The following is a 16275-nucleotide window of genomic DNA, read 5'->3' on the forward strand; positions in this document are numbered from 1 at the left end:
TGTCTCTCTCTTTGTTTCACTGCTTTATAACTCAAACTGGACCTCCCCTTCCTTTACTCAAATGAGCGAGAGGAAAATGTGAAAGTGTTCTACTGTCCCTCCCTCTTTCTTTCTTCACCACAAATCCCCATCTCCCACGCCTCTCTTTCTCTCACAATAAGCCAGAGATGCAAGCGCACGCACACAATTATTCAGGGACACTAATCAATATCCTATAAATCCACTTTGATTTGCTCCAGACACATTTCTGTCATCGGTTCAGTGGGTTTTTCATGTTTCTTGGATGCTTTTATCTGAAGTACACTACTGTCACTTAATTCATGTTTCAGTGTTAGTGAGTGACTCAGAGGGAATCTAACCCCCAAATCATGGACACTTCACTCACAGCACCATAAAGTACACAACATCTAATGCTGTCTAATAGCAGAAAGCTGTAAAAGGAAAATAAGGGCTATGGCTTCTGCAATGCATTGCCTGTTTATTTGGTTGGTTTATTTAACAGCGAAGCTTTTAAAGGCATTACTATAAAAATTATAAATATTTGTGAAAAAGTTATTTTTCATCTGTTCCCTCTGGTCAGATGTTATTCAGCCTCCTAAAGATTGTTACTGACACAAGATACAAGTATAGTAGTTTGACTCCGAGAGGTTTTCCATCTGAGATCAAACTGTTGTTTTTCAGTCATTTAAAACAATTTGCCTTAGCTTTCAACGTTTTTCTTCACAAAGTGAAATGGTATTTTTCATTGTACAGTTTGGGCTTAATGGCCAAATATCTTAAAGCAAGATCCCCCTTCCTTGGGTTTTAGAATATCCTGTTATTTTAGTCAGCTCTACCGTCAGGTAGATCAGTTCTACAGTTAACCTTTTGAAATACCAGAAGTTCGGATTATAGCTCGACAGATAAATCAGCTGAGCCTATTCACTGTATATTGGCCGATCTTGGCTTATTGGAAATATATTGGTAGCTCTGTATATGTCAATTAATACGATTAAATAACATTAAAAACAATTCAAAATGTTAAATATTACTGAAATATGTGTCACAACCATTTCGTCTTATCTTCAACACACAATTCAAGGGATCTTTATCAAGAACGTTTGTCCATTTATGTAAACACAAAGAAAGTACATCAACATGTCCACATTTTTAATTGGTAACGGCCAACAAGATTCTGCATCATCCAGAATGAGAAAATGTATCTTCATATTTATTCTGGCTCATGAAAAAAGTACCGTGTTTTACAAATACATGACGATAAATGTGTTTCTACTTTTACCTCTGGACAGGTTTCATCAGTTCATCTGAGATGAATTCTTGAAAGTAGCTGTGACAACTTGTGATAATGTCATAACTTTAAATGTAACCACTCAGACAAATACAAATGTTCAACATCTCTCCATCAAACATCCCTTTTTTTCATTCATGTACATCACAAATAAATCCTATTCTATACTTACAGGTTCCTATAGGAGGCTTGATGCACGGTAATAAGTTATAAACTGAGTTATTGACAACTGTGCAATTAATGCGACATATGATACGACCACTTCTCAATACACTCACAAGCACCAACAGCATTATTGGCTCTTACATCAGGGAGATAATGTAATGATGCAATGACAGTGTGTGTGTGTGTGTGTGTGTGTGTGTGTGTGTAAATGCATGCGCCTGAAGACTTTGTCATTTCTTAAGTGGGTCCATTATGTTTGTGGTCAATTACTGGTAACATAATCGAAGACAGGATAAACACACATGCGCAAGCTTTCAGGCTGCATGCGACTGCAACACCGTTCGCAAAGATTAGAGTCTTTGCATTCCTGTAATGGCTAATGATACTGTGAAACACGGCCATCTACAAATATGAGACGCCATTTGTCAGATTGTAAATGTGGACACACATGAGTGTAGGATTGTCGGATGGACTTTTTTCGTGAAAGGGGACACCGTCGTGAAAGTGATCGTCATTCAACAGGAAGGGATCTATATTAACACATTCACACTCGATCTGCCTTTGACCGCTACAATTAGGACATGCCAGTACACAAACACCCCAAGATCACGTGAACACAACCTCACACATAAACTGTTACTTGACTTATATGTGGCTCTCGGTATGGCAATGACAGTCAGTGCACCACTTTGGTCCAAACTGATAATATCTCAATAACTACATTTGATGCATTGCCATGAAACTTTGCACAGACAATCATGTTCCCCAGTGGATGAATCTTACAGATTTTGGTGACCCTCTGGCTTTTCCTGTAGCGCCACCATCAGGCCAAAGCTTCCCTATGAAATGTCTCAACATTTTGTATATTCATGGTTCCCAGAAGATGAACCCTAATAACTTTGATCACCTGAGTCTTCTTTTAGCGCCACCTTGAGGTTAACATTTGTCATGTTGAGTGAAATGTTATGTTACTATTGGATGGATCGTCATGTAATTTAGTTTATATATTCATGTCCGCCACAGGGATCAATTTACTGATCCCGACTATTCATTGAGCACTGTAATCAGGTCAACATTAAAAAAAATGTTTTTACCAAATTTACGCGAAACTAACGACATCAACCTCATCTGTACTTTAAGTTCACTGCAGTTTAGCAAATGTTAACATGCCAACACAGTACACTATAGATGGTGAACAGGGCAAACATCAGCATGTCAGCTTTGTCATTGTGAGCATGTTAGCATGCTGGCATTAGCATTTAGCTCAAAGCACAGCTGTTCCCACCCTCACAGAGCCACTAGCATGGCTTTAGACTCTCGTTTTCCTTGAATGCTTCAAAATAAGACTTAGAAAAGAAGGTGCAGCCGGAATTAGGGATATTGTGATTTGATGTGGCCCACATTGGGAACACGGACATTTTTGAGCAAAAATCTACTCAAATGACTGTGGAAAAGGACTTGCCAAAAAATGTCTGACAATAAACACGAGTGGACATTCGGGGGTCATTCTAAGTACATCCAGCCGGTGTTACTGCAGCAGGAAGAGGATCTTATCAAAACCAACACTGATCACTTGGAAGTAAACCACACACTGGGAGTGTTTGGCTCTTAAAAACCACCATGTTCGACCCTAATATAGCAGCCCTTTTACAAACCGCTGTGTACTTAGGCCTTGGCCTCCCGTTTGAAATGTCTCTCCAACGTTCACCCGCTTCGCCATCTAACTTCCTGTGATAACACACTCCCAAACCACCCTGCCTGGTTAAATGGGCCTGATGTACACCACAACAGTGGATAGGAATCCTCCGGGAATGTCCAGAGAAGACTACAGGAAGAGCTATCTCCGCTGGATAGGTTTCATGTGGTGATAAATGTTTAAATGAGTCCTTCCGCAGTGAGTTTGGAAGAACATGAAGATTTTAATCCTGCTTGTACTCACGAGAAGTGTTTTTACATGGTATAAGAAAAACGAGGCTCAAAGTTGGTTCTTGTCCTTTACATTAACGAATAACAAAACAATCACCAAAAGGTACTTTAATAACTGCTCTGGAGCTTTTGATCATATCACATAAACATCCTCAGCAGGTGGAGTTTGGCAGTCGTCATGGAATTCGAAAGTCCAAAACTTCTTATCCATGTTGGCTAAAATGATCAGTGTCAAAGTCCATTCTTTGGCTCTTATTTCTTAATGTAAATATATCCATAACACGCATGCATTGAAGTGATAAAAGCCGGCAGGACAACTTCAGAACTAAAAAAGAAAAAGCATTTCTTAACATTTATTTTATTTTGGGCAAACGTATTCTGCATCTAGAGTAAAGATAACTGAGTCATGTTGGTGAACTCAGGGCTTGCGGGGCCCTACAGTGAAACTAAAAGCTGGTTTCTATTATCACCCGGCAGCATGATACTAACAGCTGTGTCCAACAAAAAACAGAAAAGTGCGGCTTTATTAAAAATGAATCATTTATTTCTTCAAGCCTGAAAAGATAACATGATAAACACAAACAAACACTTAACTGTGGTTTTAAATGCTCTACACAGGAAGAACAAAACAGCTTCACATCTGCTCCTCTCTGTTATCGACATTGAATCAACTAATAACTCTTACACTCCCTCAGTGCTATCAAACTACAGCCATCCCTGTGGGTGAGGTGGAAAAAAAAAAACAACCCTTCAAGAATTCTGGGAAAAGTGGTGCACCAGTATACCATCATTTCACAAAGCTGTCAGGAGGAAAACAAGTTAGAATATCAAATATTACACGAGCTTTCAGAGTCACACGGTGTGTTCGTACTCTTAAAGACAAACTTGTAGTAGAAAAAGAAAAGAAAATACAACTCAAGTCTGTTGATTTGTCTGTCAGTCCATTTGTGTGAGATCAACATGGAGCGTATAAATGTTTGGTCCTTGGTTTGTGTGTTGGATGGGTAAATGTTGTGTGTTTAGTCAGACTCTTCCTCTGAGCTGGCAGGCGTGGGCACAGCCTCTTCCTCCTCTTCATCCGATTCCTGGTTGACAATAAAAGAAAGAACAGCGGTTAAGTATGCATGTGTAATGAGTAATAAAGACACAATGCTTTTATTCCCTCTGTAATCTGACACTAACAAAAAGCCAAAACAAAAACGCATTTGAAAATAAAATTGCCTGGTTCTCCCTGAGAAGCTATTAATCTATGTTTTTATCTACAAAAAGCTCCAGTATGTCTTACTGGTGCTCTCCCCAACTAGAGCTCAGTACCGCCTTATCTATTTAAAACCTGCGTCATAATACTGGAAGCGTGTGGATTTACTGTCCAGTAACAGAAACCTGCTTGTCAATCAGGACCAAGAACTTTTAAGTGGCAATAGTATAACAGCAAATAAAAAAACAAACACTTTATGTCCCCTCCGTCACTCAAAACAATATCTGCATTGATCTGCATTGCAAACTAACAAGTGTTGGAAAACAATGTTGCACCCCAGAGTATCTATCGTTAACAAAATGTATGACATAACCAGAGACCGTCTGAATGTTGTGGTGAATGGAGAGAAACACACGGGATGAATGTGATAATGGATCCTACTGTCTGATCATTGTCTTCATCATTACTGGTTTTACCTTCTTCTTCTTGGTCTTGGACTTGGTCTTGGACTTGCTCTTGCTCTTGCGGTCAGTGTCTGATGAACTGTCCTCGCTGGTCTCGATGAACTCTCGACTCTTAAAGCTGTCGTTGCCTCCTCCCCGCTCCTTTTCCTTGTCCCCCCCCCCAGCAGACTTCCTCTTCTTCTCCTCCTTCTTGCCTCCAGATTTTTTACTCTCCCTGACGGGTGAAGGTGTGGTGAGAAAAGAGTTACATATATTTTAGACTGGTTGTATCAAAGAAAGAACAAACAAACATGAGTTTCTGTGTTGTAAGCGTTACTTCTTGGAACTGGATGTTGCTGCTGCTGTTGCTGCTGCTGCTGTTGCTGCTGCTGCTGCTCCGCCGCTCTCTTTGTACTCCTTCTTTGCTTTGTCATACTGCTTCTTCGCCTCTCCCGCCTTTATGTCCCACTCCTGAAGGAAACGGAGAAGTGGGAAAGTGAAGACAGGATTGAACAAAACCCCACGGGACAAAATAAGACCGGGTTTGTTGAGTTCTATGTGGCACAGATGTAAAGAAACCATCAAATCTGGCTGTACTTCTTTGAGATATTGCACTTCAAAGCAGAGCATTTTCATTTTTAAATAATATTAAACAATGTCTGATCTTGATGACACACCGAGGAACATTGATTGCGTGGAAAAAAAATCAATTCCTAATGCAAATCATCTCTCGTCCTCGTCCTCCTGCCTCACCTCCTTGTCGTCTTTGCCCAGTTGTCTCCACATTTCTCCGGCCTTCTTGGAAATCTCTGTGATGGAGATGCCGGGGTTCTCAGACTTGATGCGCTCGCGGCCGGCGTTCAGCCACAGCATGTAGGCGCTCATCGGCCTCTTGGGGGCGCCGGCATCCCTCTGCTTCTTCTACTCAGAATGAAGAAAGGAAGGGATCGAGTGAAAAGGGGAATGAGTGCAATTACACAGGTTCCACCAGGTGCATCAGTTTCCAATTCACGCGCTGCTTGAATCTATTTTTCAATTTTTTAACCCAAACAACCAAATATTTCTCACATTTCCTCTCTGTCCGCACGGCTCTCTCACCTCTTTGCGTGGTTTCCTTTCCTTTTTCTCCGTCACCACTTTGGCTTTCTTGGCCTTCTTCTTCTTTGAGTTCTCGCCGTCGCTGTCGTCCCCGTCTTCGCTGCTGTCGCTCGCCGACGCGTTGCTGTCGTACCTGACGTAGGGGAAGAAACGGAAACAGGAAGGTCAGCTGGGTGGAAGAAGCCAGGGTGAACAGACACCAAAACAAAAACAAAAAGTCACTTACTCTTCCGCAATGTCATCATCCTCTTCTCCGGGGTTAAACGACTCATCTGAAGAGTGAAACAAGACCGAAGTTCAAACCTACTCCTGAACACAACACATGTCGCTTACTTCCGTCGTTACCGAACTGTTGCTCACCGCTTTCGCCGTCCGATTCCTCGCTGTCGTTGCCCTCCTCTCTGATCTTGCCCTCAGCCTTCATCCTCTCCAGGTAGGCGTCGTGCTGGTCCTCGTCCGAGTCACTGTACTCGTCGATCTTACCCTTCATGCCCTGAAAGTAAACCGCATCGTCAGAAACGACACGCAAACCCAACAGGAACCACAACACAGCACTGCCATTGGAGAGTTTCAGGGCTGCAATTAATTATTAGTTTCATAATTGATTAATCATTTAGTCAATGAAATGTTAAGAAGATACCAAAAGATTCGGACAAGGTACATTTTCTAATTGTTTTGTCCAATTAACGGAACAAAACCAATAAATATTCAATTTACAGAAATGAGCAAACACACTTGAAAAGTGGCAATTTGGGATTTATATTTAATATAGCACTTAAACCATGATTAATTATCAATATTGTAGTCTATTTTACTTTTGATTGACTAAATGATTAATTGACAAATCAATAATGTAAAACGCACAATGTTTCATGAATTTCAAAAACGTTCTTATATTCTTAACCTACAGTACTTCTCTTACTGGTTTCCGTGATGCTCGCTCATGAGATTGTTCCAAGTCAGACTCAGTAGACGCTCTGAGCTGCACAACCGTGTAGTAAATTACAAAAAGCTACCTGATGAATGACATCTGATGTTAATGAGCAGGTGGGATGTGTTCATTAGAAACTCATTTCTATACAAGGGTACCTGTTGCTCTGTAACAAAAGACGTCACTCGAGAGTAAAAAGACTTGTGTTGTGTTGTAATGTTATCTTTGACCAAACACTCAATGGTCTTTCCCATCTCCAGGAATCAAGAAGCCTTTAATTAAACCACCAGCAGGACATGGAGAGCAGGTCCATTCATTTTCATTGACCCTCTCTACTGACCCCGTCACCATGGCAGTTGTCGGACGGACCGGGGACTTGTATTTGTCACCAGACAGCATTAATGCAATCAGCGCTGCCTACGTTAAGCAGCGGTCCTGCCGACAGCTGTGTCGAGTGTTAAAGCACACCAACCCCCCCTCCCCCACACATTAGTCAGCACGATGCAAACACCTGCACACACACTTAGTTATCAGAGTCCCACACTCCTTCACCCCCATGTCCCATGATTAGTCAGAAATCACTCAGCAATCGTATCGGTAATCTCCAACCAAAAGCAAGATTTTAAGGAAACAACCCTCGGTAACATACACACACGCCATGCAAGCAGAAATCACACCGATACAAAGTGTATAGTTCACACATGACGCCCGTGACCATACCCACCTTCTTCTACAGGGGTACAAGGACAGACACACAGGAGAAGGGCAACAAGCATCAATATCCGGGATGAAGTCTTGACAAAAAAAAAGTCATGGAATGTCTTTAAATCACAAACTGGGAGATGTTGAAATGACCAATGAGTTACCTCTTTGAACCCTCGGTTCTTGATGTTGAGCTTCTTGGTGTTAACGAAGTCAAACAGTTTGCCGTACTCTTCTCTGAGGGAAGAGAGAAAGACACGAGGTTGTCCTGGCTGACATGTCAAAATCTGTATCGCAATACGTTGTCACACTTATCTCGATGGATGCAACTTTAAAGTCAAGTTCTCCTTTAGAGGAAACACTGGAGAGATTCAGCCATACATGCGTGTCTCAGATGAGGAGACTGTATCCTGTGGGTCATCTTTTATGCATTGATGAGGTTTGTTAGCTTATAGCTGGCGGTGGCAGCTTTCTCTGCTGGCATCAGCGATTGACTTAGAACTTCATGAGGTACGTTTGAATCTCGTTCTCACCTCTCAATGCTGCTGAAGGTGTACTGATTTCCCTGCTTGGTCTCGATCTCAAAGTCAAAGGATCGCGTCGTGGTGGTGCCTCGGGCGAAGTTGACGGAGGAGATCTCCTCGAAGCGCAGGTGCACGGGGGGCTTGTGGACATAGATGAAGCCCCTCTCCAGAGGGTAGAGGAGGCCCGAGGACGCCTTGTAGGAGCAGGTAATGCACTGGGCCCCAGAGTGCCTGTGGAAGAACGAGGCAAGTTTAACTGGATTTACTTCAGCATATGAGGAAAATGTGTTCTGAATGCATCTATCACTCACCCCTGGAAGTTTCCGGGCACAGTGATCTTGCGGTTGACCAGGGACTTCATCACCCTGCTGACCATCTCATACAGAGACCCCGACATGTTTTTACTGAGCTTGCCCTCGAAACGGCGCTCCACGTCCTCCCTGTTAGACACACAGAGGAAAGGACAGGTTTACGAAAACACTTGTAAGCAACAATCAAAGAACATTTAAGGAGCTGGTGCTACTGTGAATTCATGTACACGGCTCCTACAGACCTTTGCTTCCCTCTAGTGGATACATCAAGAAAGGAGCTTGTCTTATCATTGAGCTGTGTTGCTTTATTAAGAGAGGTCTGAACAGGCCTTTTATACAAACTTCCCAACACATCTCTGGCTCATATTGCACATGGCGACATCATGGTGTCCTTTACTGTCACATACTCACTCGCTCATGTTGAGGGAGAGGCTGAGTTCCTCTTCCTTGGAGAAGAGCAGGATGAGAAAGTGATAACGCGTCTGACCCTGCTTGATGGGAGGATCCAGACTGATCTAACAAAACAATGACAGACAAGGAGAAAGAGTTTGAGAAGGACCGAGAGCACCAGCAACAGAAAAATGCTCGTTTGGGGTGCGAAACAAAACAAAAGGTCTGAGAGAAAAGTCCACTTACCACAAAGAACATCTGCCTCTGATCCTTGTGTGGCAGCAGGAATAGACGGAGGACGGTGGTGTAGGGGATCTTGTAGTCAAAGGTCTTACCGTGGAGGTGAAGGAAAGTCGGGTAGATACGGATGTCGTATCTGAGTGTGAAAAAAAAAAAAAGAGAAATGAGATAGCAGTCTAGCTAAAGTCCTCACAAAGGTGAATGGTGTGAAGAACAGCGCTGCAGTGAATGTCTAACCCCTGTTTTTAAGATTGTTTTTCAACTGATGGGATAACATAAATGTGAGTGACTGTGAGCGTTGTGTGTCAGTGTTGATCTTCTTACCTTCCTCTGGGTGTGAGACACTGCAGCTCTTTGAAGATGCACACGGCGTCTCCTGTGGCCTGGATCACATCAGCCTTAGACAACACATTCTCTGCAAACGCCTGCAGGAACACACACACACACACACACACACACACACACACACACACACACACACACACACACACACACACACACACACACACACACACACACACACTTTAAGTTCTATTATCAAAGCAGATTTACATTATTTATTTAAAGCACTTTATGGAGAGAGAACTAGTAGAATAACAGGAAGAAGCCCGTCCTTCCTCACCTCCACAGGGTCTTGTCGTTCGTCAGCCTGCGCGGGCGGGACGTAGAATCGGACCTCCATGAGGGAGACATCGGTGTCGTCGTTCTGGTGAAACTCCAGAGTGACTTCGTTCTTCCCCGTAGCGCATTGGGACACGTTGGACAGTGGGACCTCGAAAGCTGTACTTTCATTTACTTCAAATGATAACAGTGGACCTGCGGTGGTGGTGGTGGTTGGGGGGGGCCAAATGTCAGTGGCAGCTTATTTTTCAAATCTTAAAACAAAAAAAATTAATTATAGAGCCTTTTAGTGGAAAAACTATCCTCAGGGTCCCCAGCACATGAGAAAAGGTTTTAGTATGTTCTTTACAGATCAATAGGTTGATAAAAATAAATAATTTAGAATAAGATGAACTTGACACCGTAGCTGCCTCTTTGAATCCTGCTCTTCACAGTCGGAACATAGTATCTATTAGAGCTGAAACAAGCAGTTAATTAACCAGTACGATGTTTTGACAGATAATTAATTGGCAACTATTCTGATAAGTTATGAATTATCAAATTTCAGCAAAAATGCAAAAACATTAGCTGGTTCTCAAATGTGAAGAAATCCTTCAGTAGCCAACTGGTGAGGACATTTTGGTTGTTGAGAGTTTCTTTTTTTTTACCCGAGAACTTGGCTGTTCCCCAGTTCCATCCCTTCACACACATGTCCTTCTCCGTCAGCTCCACCTTGTAGTTAGCCTTGAAAAAGTCAGAGATCTTCTCCATGTCCTGATGGACAAACGGTAAGAGGGGGGGGGGGGGGGGGGACAGAAGAAGCTTCATGTTAGCAAGGCAGTAACGCACTGTGAAAAAGGGTGAGGGGACGGAGGGTTGATTAATCACGAAGCAATTATAACCACGCCCGCCGCCGAGGCCTCTTGGGAACACTGGAGGTGAATGTAATCCATCTGCCCTCCGTGTCCTCCTCCCCTCCACACCGCCGCTGACAATCAGCCTGTTTATTTATCCTGCAGGCCCGCTTACAACTGGAAAGGACACACACACAGTGACAAACACATGCTCAATCACACACACACACACACAGTGACAAACACATGCTCAATCACACACACACACACACACACACACACACACACACACACACACACACACACACATGTGGAAGTGATTGTGGTGTGCGAGTGAGCGGGCCAGGGTAGAGACTCTGTGGGAAACAGAGTTTACGCACCTGGATATCTGCCTGTCCATAAGGTTATTACAGCCAATTAGAGCCCAGAGAGTCAGTGTGTGTGTGTGTGCACTCATCGGCATGTTTGTTAGCCTGGATTAAGGCATCGTTTAGATACGAGAGCATGTGTGAGCAGATGTGTAAACGCATACAAAAAAAGGAAAAAGAAAATCAAGAGTTTGTGCAGAGGTGGCCTGTTTTTGTCGATGTGTGTGTTCATTCCCAGTGTCCTCATCGGGCCTGCTGTTGAGTGTTTCTCGACTCCTCATTACAGTTTTGGCAGATTTGTTGTTGCTCAGCTCATTTAATCATAATAAACACAGACCCCCCACTACACACACACACACACACACACACACACACACACACACACACACACACACACACACACACACACACACACACACGTCTGTCTTTTATTACAACATTTTTCAACCATGCTCTCCCAACCTTCAACCGATCATGAATTAAACTTCCACATTTTCAGAATAAAAGTGATTAGCTTTCATTTATTAGCCTATTCTTATTAGCAAACTCCGCATTGGCATCGCTAACGTTGCCTGCAGTGAACGAGGACGGAAACCGTGCATTTCTGCACATTTATGTTCCGCTCGTTCGTCAAATGTTTTGATAAATTGCTGGTATTACCCGTCTTACTTGTGAGGGTTTATTACATTTGTGACAACGAGAGTTTATCGAGTAAAATGCATTAAAATGCATTAAAATGCATTAAATCAATGCCTTATCAAACACTCCGGGTTTTTACTCATTTAGAACCGGTTCCCGTTTAGAACTTGGTTTCGGGGGCATCCTTACACGTCAGTGTGTTTGTGACACAGAATATATTCAGTGTTTTACAGCTATTCCTTTTCTAATGATTGTTGTAAAGGTATTTTTTAGCTGGTGAGCGTCATGTGATTTTTCTTGGCCACTGCAGCAAAACTGTTCTTGTACCAACAGTTTCGGTTGGTAAAAAAAAAAATGTACCCAGATGCAACCACAACATGCAGATGCGGACATTCAAAGCCACACTCTTAATGTAAACAACGATGTCTTGGGCCAATAAACGTTTAAGCGAAACGAACAGAGGACATGGACAGAAGAAGAGACGCCTCTACAGCCCCTGGCCCTCAAACAGACAATTACAGGTCAGCCTCACAACAGCCTCTCTGGCAGAGATTCGTCGTCTTGCTCACGGACACTTTAGAAGGACCGATGAATCAAAGCTCCCGTACGGCTCGCCAGCGGCTAAACCTCCCGCCAACTGCCGATTAACTGACACTGGCTGTGGGATAATAAACAATGACATCATGCCATGTGCTTCGGGACGAGAGGATCCATCTACAAAAACTACGCTGATTAACCCCAGGAGACGCCAGCGCTCGCAGCCACAGACTCCAGGTTATACCCATTCCTCCGTCCCAATTTTATACTTGCGTGCTGACATTCCCCATACACAGAGCAGCGGGGGGGAGAAAAACTAGGGTGATAAAAAACAAATACGACCACAAATTTTCTTTTTTTCCTTGTCTGTCTTCTGAGCCAAATTGTTTCAGTGGATTGATATAAACACTGACTCACATGAGCCGATGATTACACTGTTTATAGAACACACATGCTAGCGCTGGTTTCCCTCATTAATCCCATTAGGAGCTTTGGAGAGAAGAGTCAACTTGTTCACATACTTTACAACAACCCACACTCCCGAGCGGTGGCTGCTTTTTTTTGCAAGATGGTGGCGTTTGGGGCAACGTCAGACGCGGGGTGGAAGTTGTTTATCGGCGGTCAACTTGCTCGTGTTACATCCCTCGTCATAAACACAGCGATGAACAAACCAGCAGTGTGTGTGTGTGTGTGTTTGTGTGTGTCAGTCTGTAATATTCCACTGTTGCCTTGTTCCCCTCTGAGTAAGGTAACAATTACTTCCCAGAAACAGAAGAATACAACCAGGAAAAAGAGATTTAGAGTCTGTTTAAGGATCCCAACAGGAAACATGATGACAGGAGCTTTGAGAGTCTGATCTGCCTTTATGGACCTCAAAGACAGTAAAACCAGCGCTTTATTAAAAACACACTCACCGTGTCCCTGAAGCCGTCGTATTTGTAGACGTGCCCCGAGTTGGTGCCCAGCTTGATGCCGTGACCTAAACACACTCGCCTCCACTGGGCCAGGTTGAGCTCACCAGCTGGGATGCTGTCCACCTTCCCCGTCTTGCTGCTCTTATAAACCACAGTTTGTTTGCCGAAACGCAGCCGCCCATCATTCTGCAGCGACAAAAGGGAAGAGACACAAACAGACATAGGACGTGTGATAAACTGCTTGGTATTAAAGCACCAAGAAAGAGTTTGTTCATCGTAAAACTGAAAAGAGATTGATTAGTCAACTGACAAAAATTTAATCGGCCCATATTGACGATAGATTCACGGTTTAAGTTGTTTTTTTCAAAGCAAAAAATGTCAAAAATGTACTGGTTCCTATTGTTTCAAATGTGAACATGTTCTTCCTTTTAAGTCGTCTAGATTAAGAATATGGATTTGTGGGTTTGGGGCTGTTGGTCAGACAAAACAAGCAGTCTGAAGTCAGCAACTTAGGCTCTGGAAAAATGTGATATGTCATTTTCCCCCTTTTTCTGATATTTAATAGACTACTTAAGAAAATAATATGCAGATGAATTATAACTAAAAATAGCTGTTAGTCGCTGTCCTAGTTCTTAAAGATAGCTTCTTAACAATAATGATTTTGCAAGGAAATAATGATCTTTTTGGTCATACAAAATCAAATGTTACCCGTAATCTGATAAACCTTGAAATTCAGTAATGAGCTAAAGAACCACAACTTAAACCGGGACTGCACCCATATGTTTTTACCTGTATCAATCATAATGTACGAGTTACAGTACACACAAAGCAGGTTACTCCTTTCAGACTCATGCCTTTATACAGATGTTACATGCTCATTCAATTGATGACATGGCGTTTTATTTTTCACAGCTATATTCAAAAACACAACCTTTAAATCTATAAACAGACACATATTTGGAGACAAATACTGCTGAGCTGTCAAGGTGTATATCATTCTGTGTATTAGTAATATTCTGAACTGCAGTCCAGCATCACACACACACACACACACACACACACACATTGTGAGAGCAGAGCTGGTTGGTACTGACCCACGAGCCTTTGAACTCCTGGTAGATGTCGCTGAACTCCAGTGTGTCTCCCATCTCCGCTACAGGACGACTGATCCTCTACAGACACAAGACAACGAGTTAATAAATACATAGAAGCAAACACCCACAGGGCTCACATCAAGCACTGTACTCTGTTAGGTTATGAGCATTACATCCCCATGTATCCCTAAAACGGTCATTTGTAATTGCTTAAATTTGTGTTTCTTAATTGGTGAAACGATCATGGTCACACTGAAGAGATACAGATGTGATGGTGTCAATACTACACACAGCATCATCTTAATTTTGTTAACTTTTGGTGTTCTTTGACAGGCGATGCTAGCTACCGTTACTGTGCTCTCAATTTAAAGCAGTTGACGCTGGGTGGCTATCGATTACTAACCGTTAGGTTCAACTATCCGGTGCAACGTTTTTTTTGCATAAAAACGACAACTAAACGTCCATGCGACGCCACTAACAATAGCTAGGCTAACTTGAACTGCACACGGTGCGCTCCCTTTCTAGTACGTTGCTGCACGGAGTTCGACCGACTCCTCAGAGCAGAGTAACAGGCGACACCGGCTACAAGCACCGCCCCAATAGAGACACCGCGTACCTCAAATCGAGCGCTCGAGCTAGGCCGGTGAAAAAGAAATCTACTGATATTCAGAGTTCATTTTGTAAACAAAACGAACAAAATAGCATGTAAAGCACGAAGGCAAAATATAGTCCCTTGTTACATACAATATATTAAAACGAGTTCCTAAACAAGCCATAAAATACAATTTTAAACTTCACGTCTTACTGTCAATGTGATGAGCAGCTTCGCCTGTTTCCCGCGTGTAGCATCGGGAGCTAGCGCTACGTCACCGGAAGGAGTTATGGGCTGTTTGTATTTACTTCCGGTTTGGTGAAAAAATGATCTTTTCGTCATTAAAACCTTACATTTGATAACATCCACACTGCGAAGTGTTTTTCAATGCAGCTGCTTTTCTTGTAATTTAACTGTTGAGTTTACTCCTGGCAACTCCTGTTTGAAGACATAAAGCAAACTGCAGTGACCACTCATCACCATTGGGTGGCACACAACACATAATGAAGTAGTAGTATTGTAGTGTATATACATTTATATTATATTTTATGTTAATGTAATCATTGTAACATAAAACAGTACAGAACACAGAGTACAACAGTGCAGGGGTCACCTATCTCTAATTGTGTATTAATAATAGTGAAAAGTGGATATAACATAATTTACTAAGTCACAGTCTAAATAGTTATTTTGATTTTATAACCGCATGATATAGAGCAAACTTAATGTGACTGTGGAAGGCCCTGGATCAAATACAGCTGACAACATGACAGGAGCTTTTGAACAGGTTGGCCCATAACCACTCTGTGCAGTCTATACAGTTTATAGGTCCTACATAGATATTACATTTAATTAAACTAATTAATTTAAGAAAATGTGACATACAGTAAAATCACAAAACTGAAATAAATAAATGGACCCTCTTTAGAACAGGGCCTCAATATATTAAATCAGGATATATTGTACTGTAAAATTAAATTGTGTAGCCCGAACAACATTTTTAATTAAATCAAACCAAACCAGCTTACAGAAAGAAAAACAAACATTTAATAAATTGGACACAGGACAACTTGTCATCAGTTAGACTTCTACCTGAATGTCCCACCTCGTGCACGCACACAATCATGCGCGCGCCACGGTGTGAGTGCTGTTGGTATGCTGAGTGACATCTGGAGGCGAGAGAAGAAGATCACCATAATCCTCGTGTCAATATAAAACTAAAAGCCGAGGAATGAAGGGAGAAGAAAGAAATGCCGTGGAGCAGGCAAACACTTGTCTTCATCCTCCCCCCTTTCTAAGAAACAGACAGAAAAACAGACGGAATATTTCCTAATGGGGACTAAGTGTATTCGCTCCATTGATAACTTGTGTCGTAACAAAGTTTATGGGAGGCCCCTAAATTTATAGGCCCTTGCGTCCTTATAATATTCCTGCCGACAACTTTTCACGTTATAGGCTGCT

The 16275-nt window shown here is 42.4% G+C and overlaps 1 protein-coding gene across 2 annotated transcripts; it reads right to left on the reverse strand.

The window, feature by feature from the left end:
• Window positions 1–3901: 3901 nt before the first annotated feature.
• ssrp1a (structure specific recognition protein 1a) lies at window positions 3902–15106 on the reverse strand. 2 transcript variants are annotated; one of them, XM_076103150.1, is made up of 18 exons: window positions 15028–15106; window positions 14223–14300; window positions 13129–13314; window positions 10485–10590; window positions 9839–10032; window positions 9541–9641; window positions 9223–9352; window positions 8998–9101; window positions 8587–8715; window positions 8285–8506; window positions 7916–7988; window positions 6479–6611; window positions 6345–6390; window positions 6119–6251; window positions 5774–5941; window positions 5358–5491; window positions 5054–5255; window positions 3902–4464 (listed from the first exon to the last, which is right to left on the reverse strand). In XM_076103150.1, exons 2-18 carry the CDS (start codon window positions 14274–14276, stop codon window positions 4399–4401), a joined length of 2181 nt encoding a protein of 726 aa, XP_075959265.1. In that variant the 5' UTR covers window positions 14277–14300; window positions 15028–15106; the 3' UTR covers window positions 3902–4398. The 2 variants fall into 2 exon arrangements, with proteins under 2 accessions (XP_075959265.1, XP_075959266.1); XM_076103151.1 differs by lacking the exon at window positions 15028–15106 and adding an exon at window positions 14626–14702.
• Window positions 15107–16275: the final 1169 nt, after the last annotated feature.

This window comes from Anarhichas minor, unplaced genomic scaffold (genome assembly GCF_050575085.1).
Source record: "Anarhichas minor isolate MPS153535 unplaced genomic scaffold, ASM5057508v1 ptg000028l, whole genome shotgun sequence".
In the NCBI taxonomy this organism is placed as follows: domain Eukaryota; kingdom Metazoa; phylum Chordata; class Actinopteri; order Perciformes; family Anarhichadidae; genus Anarhichas; species Anarhichas minor.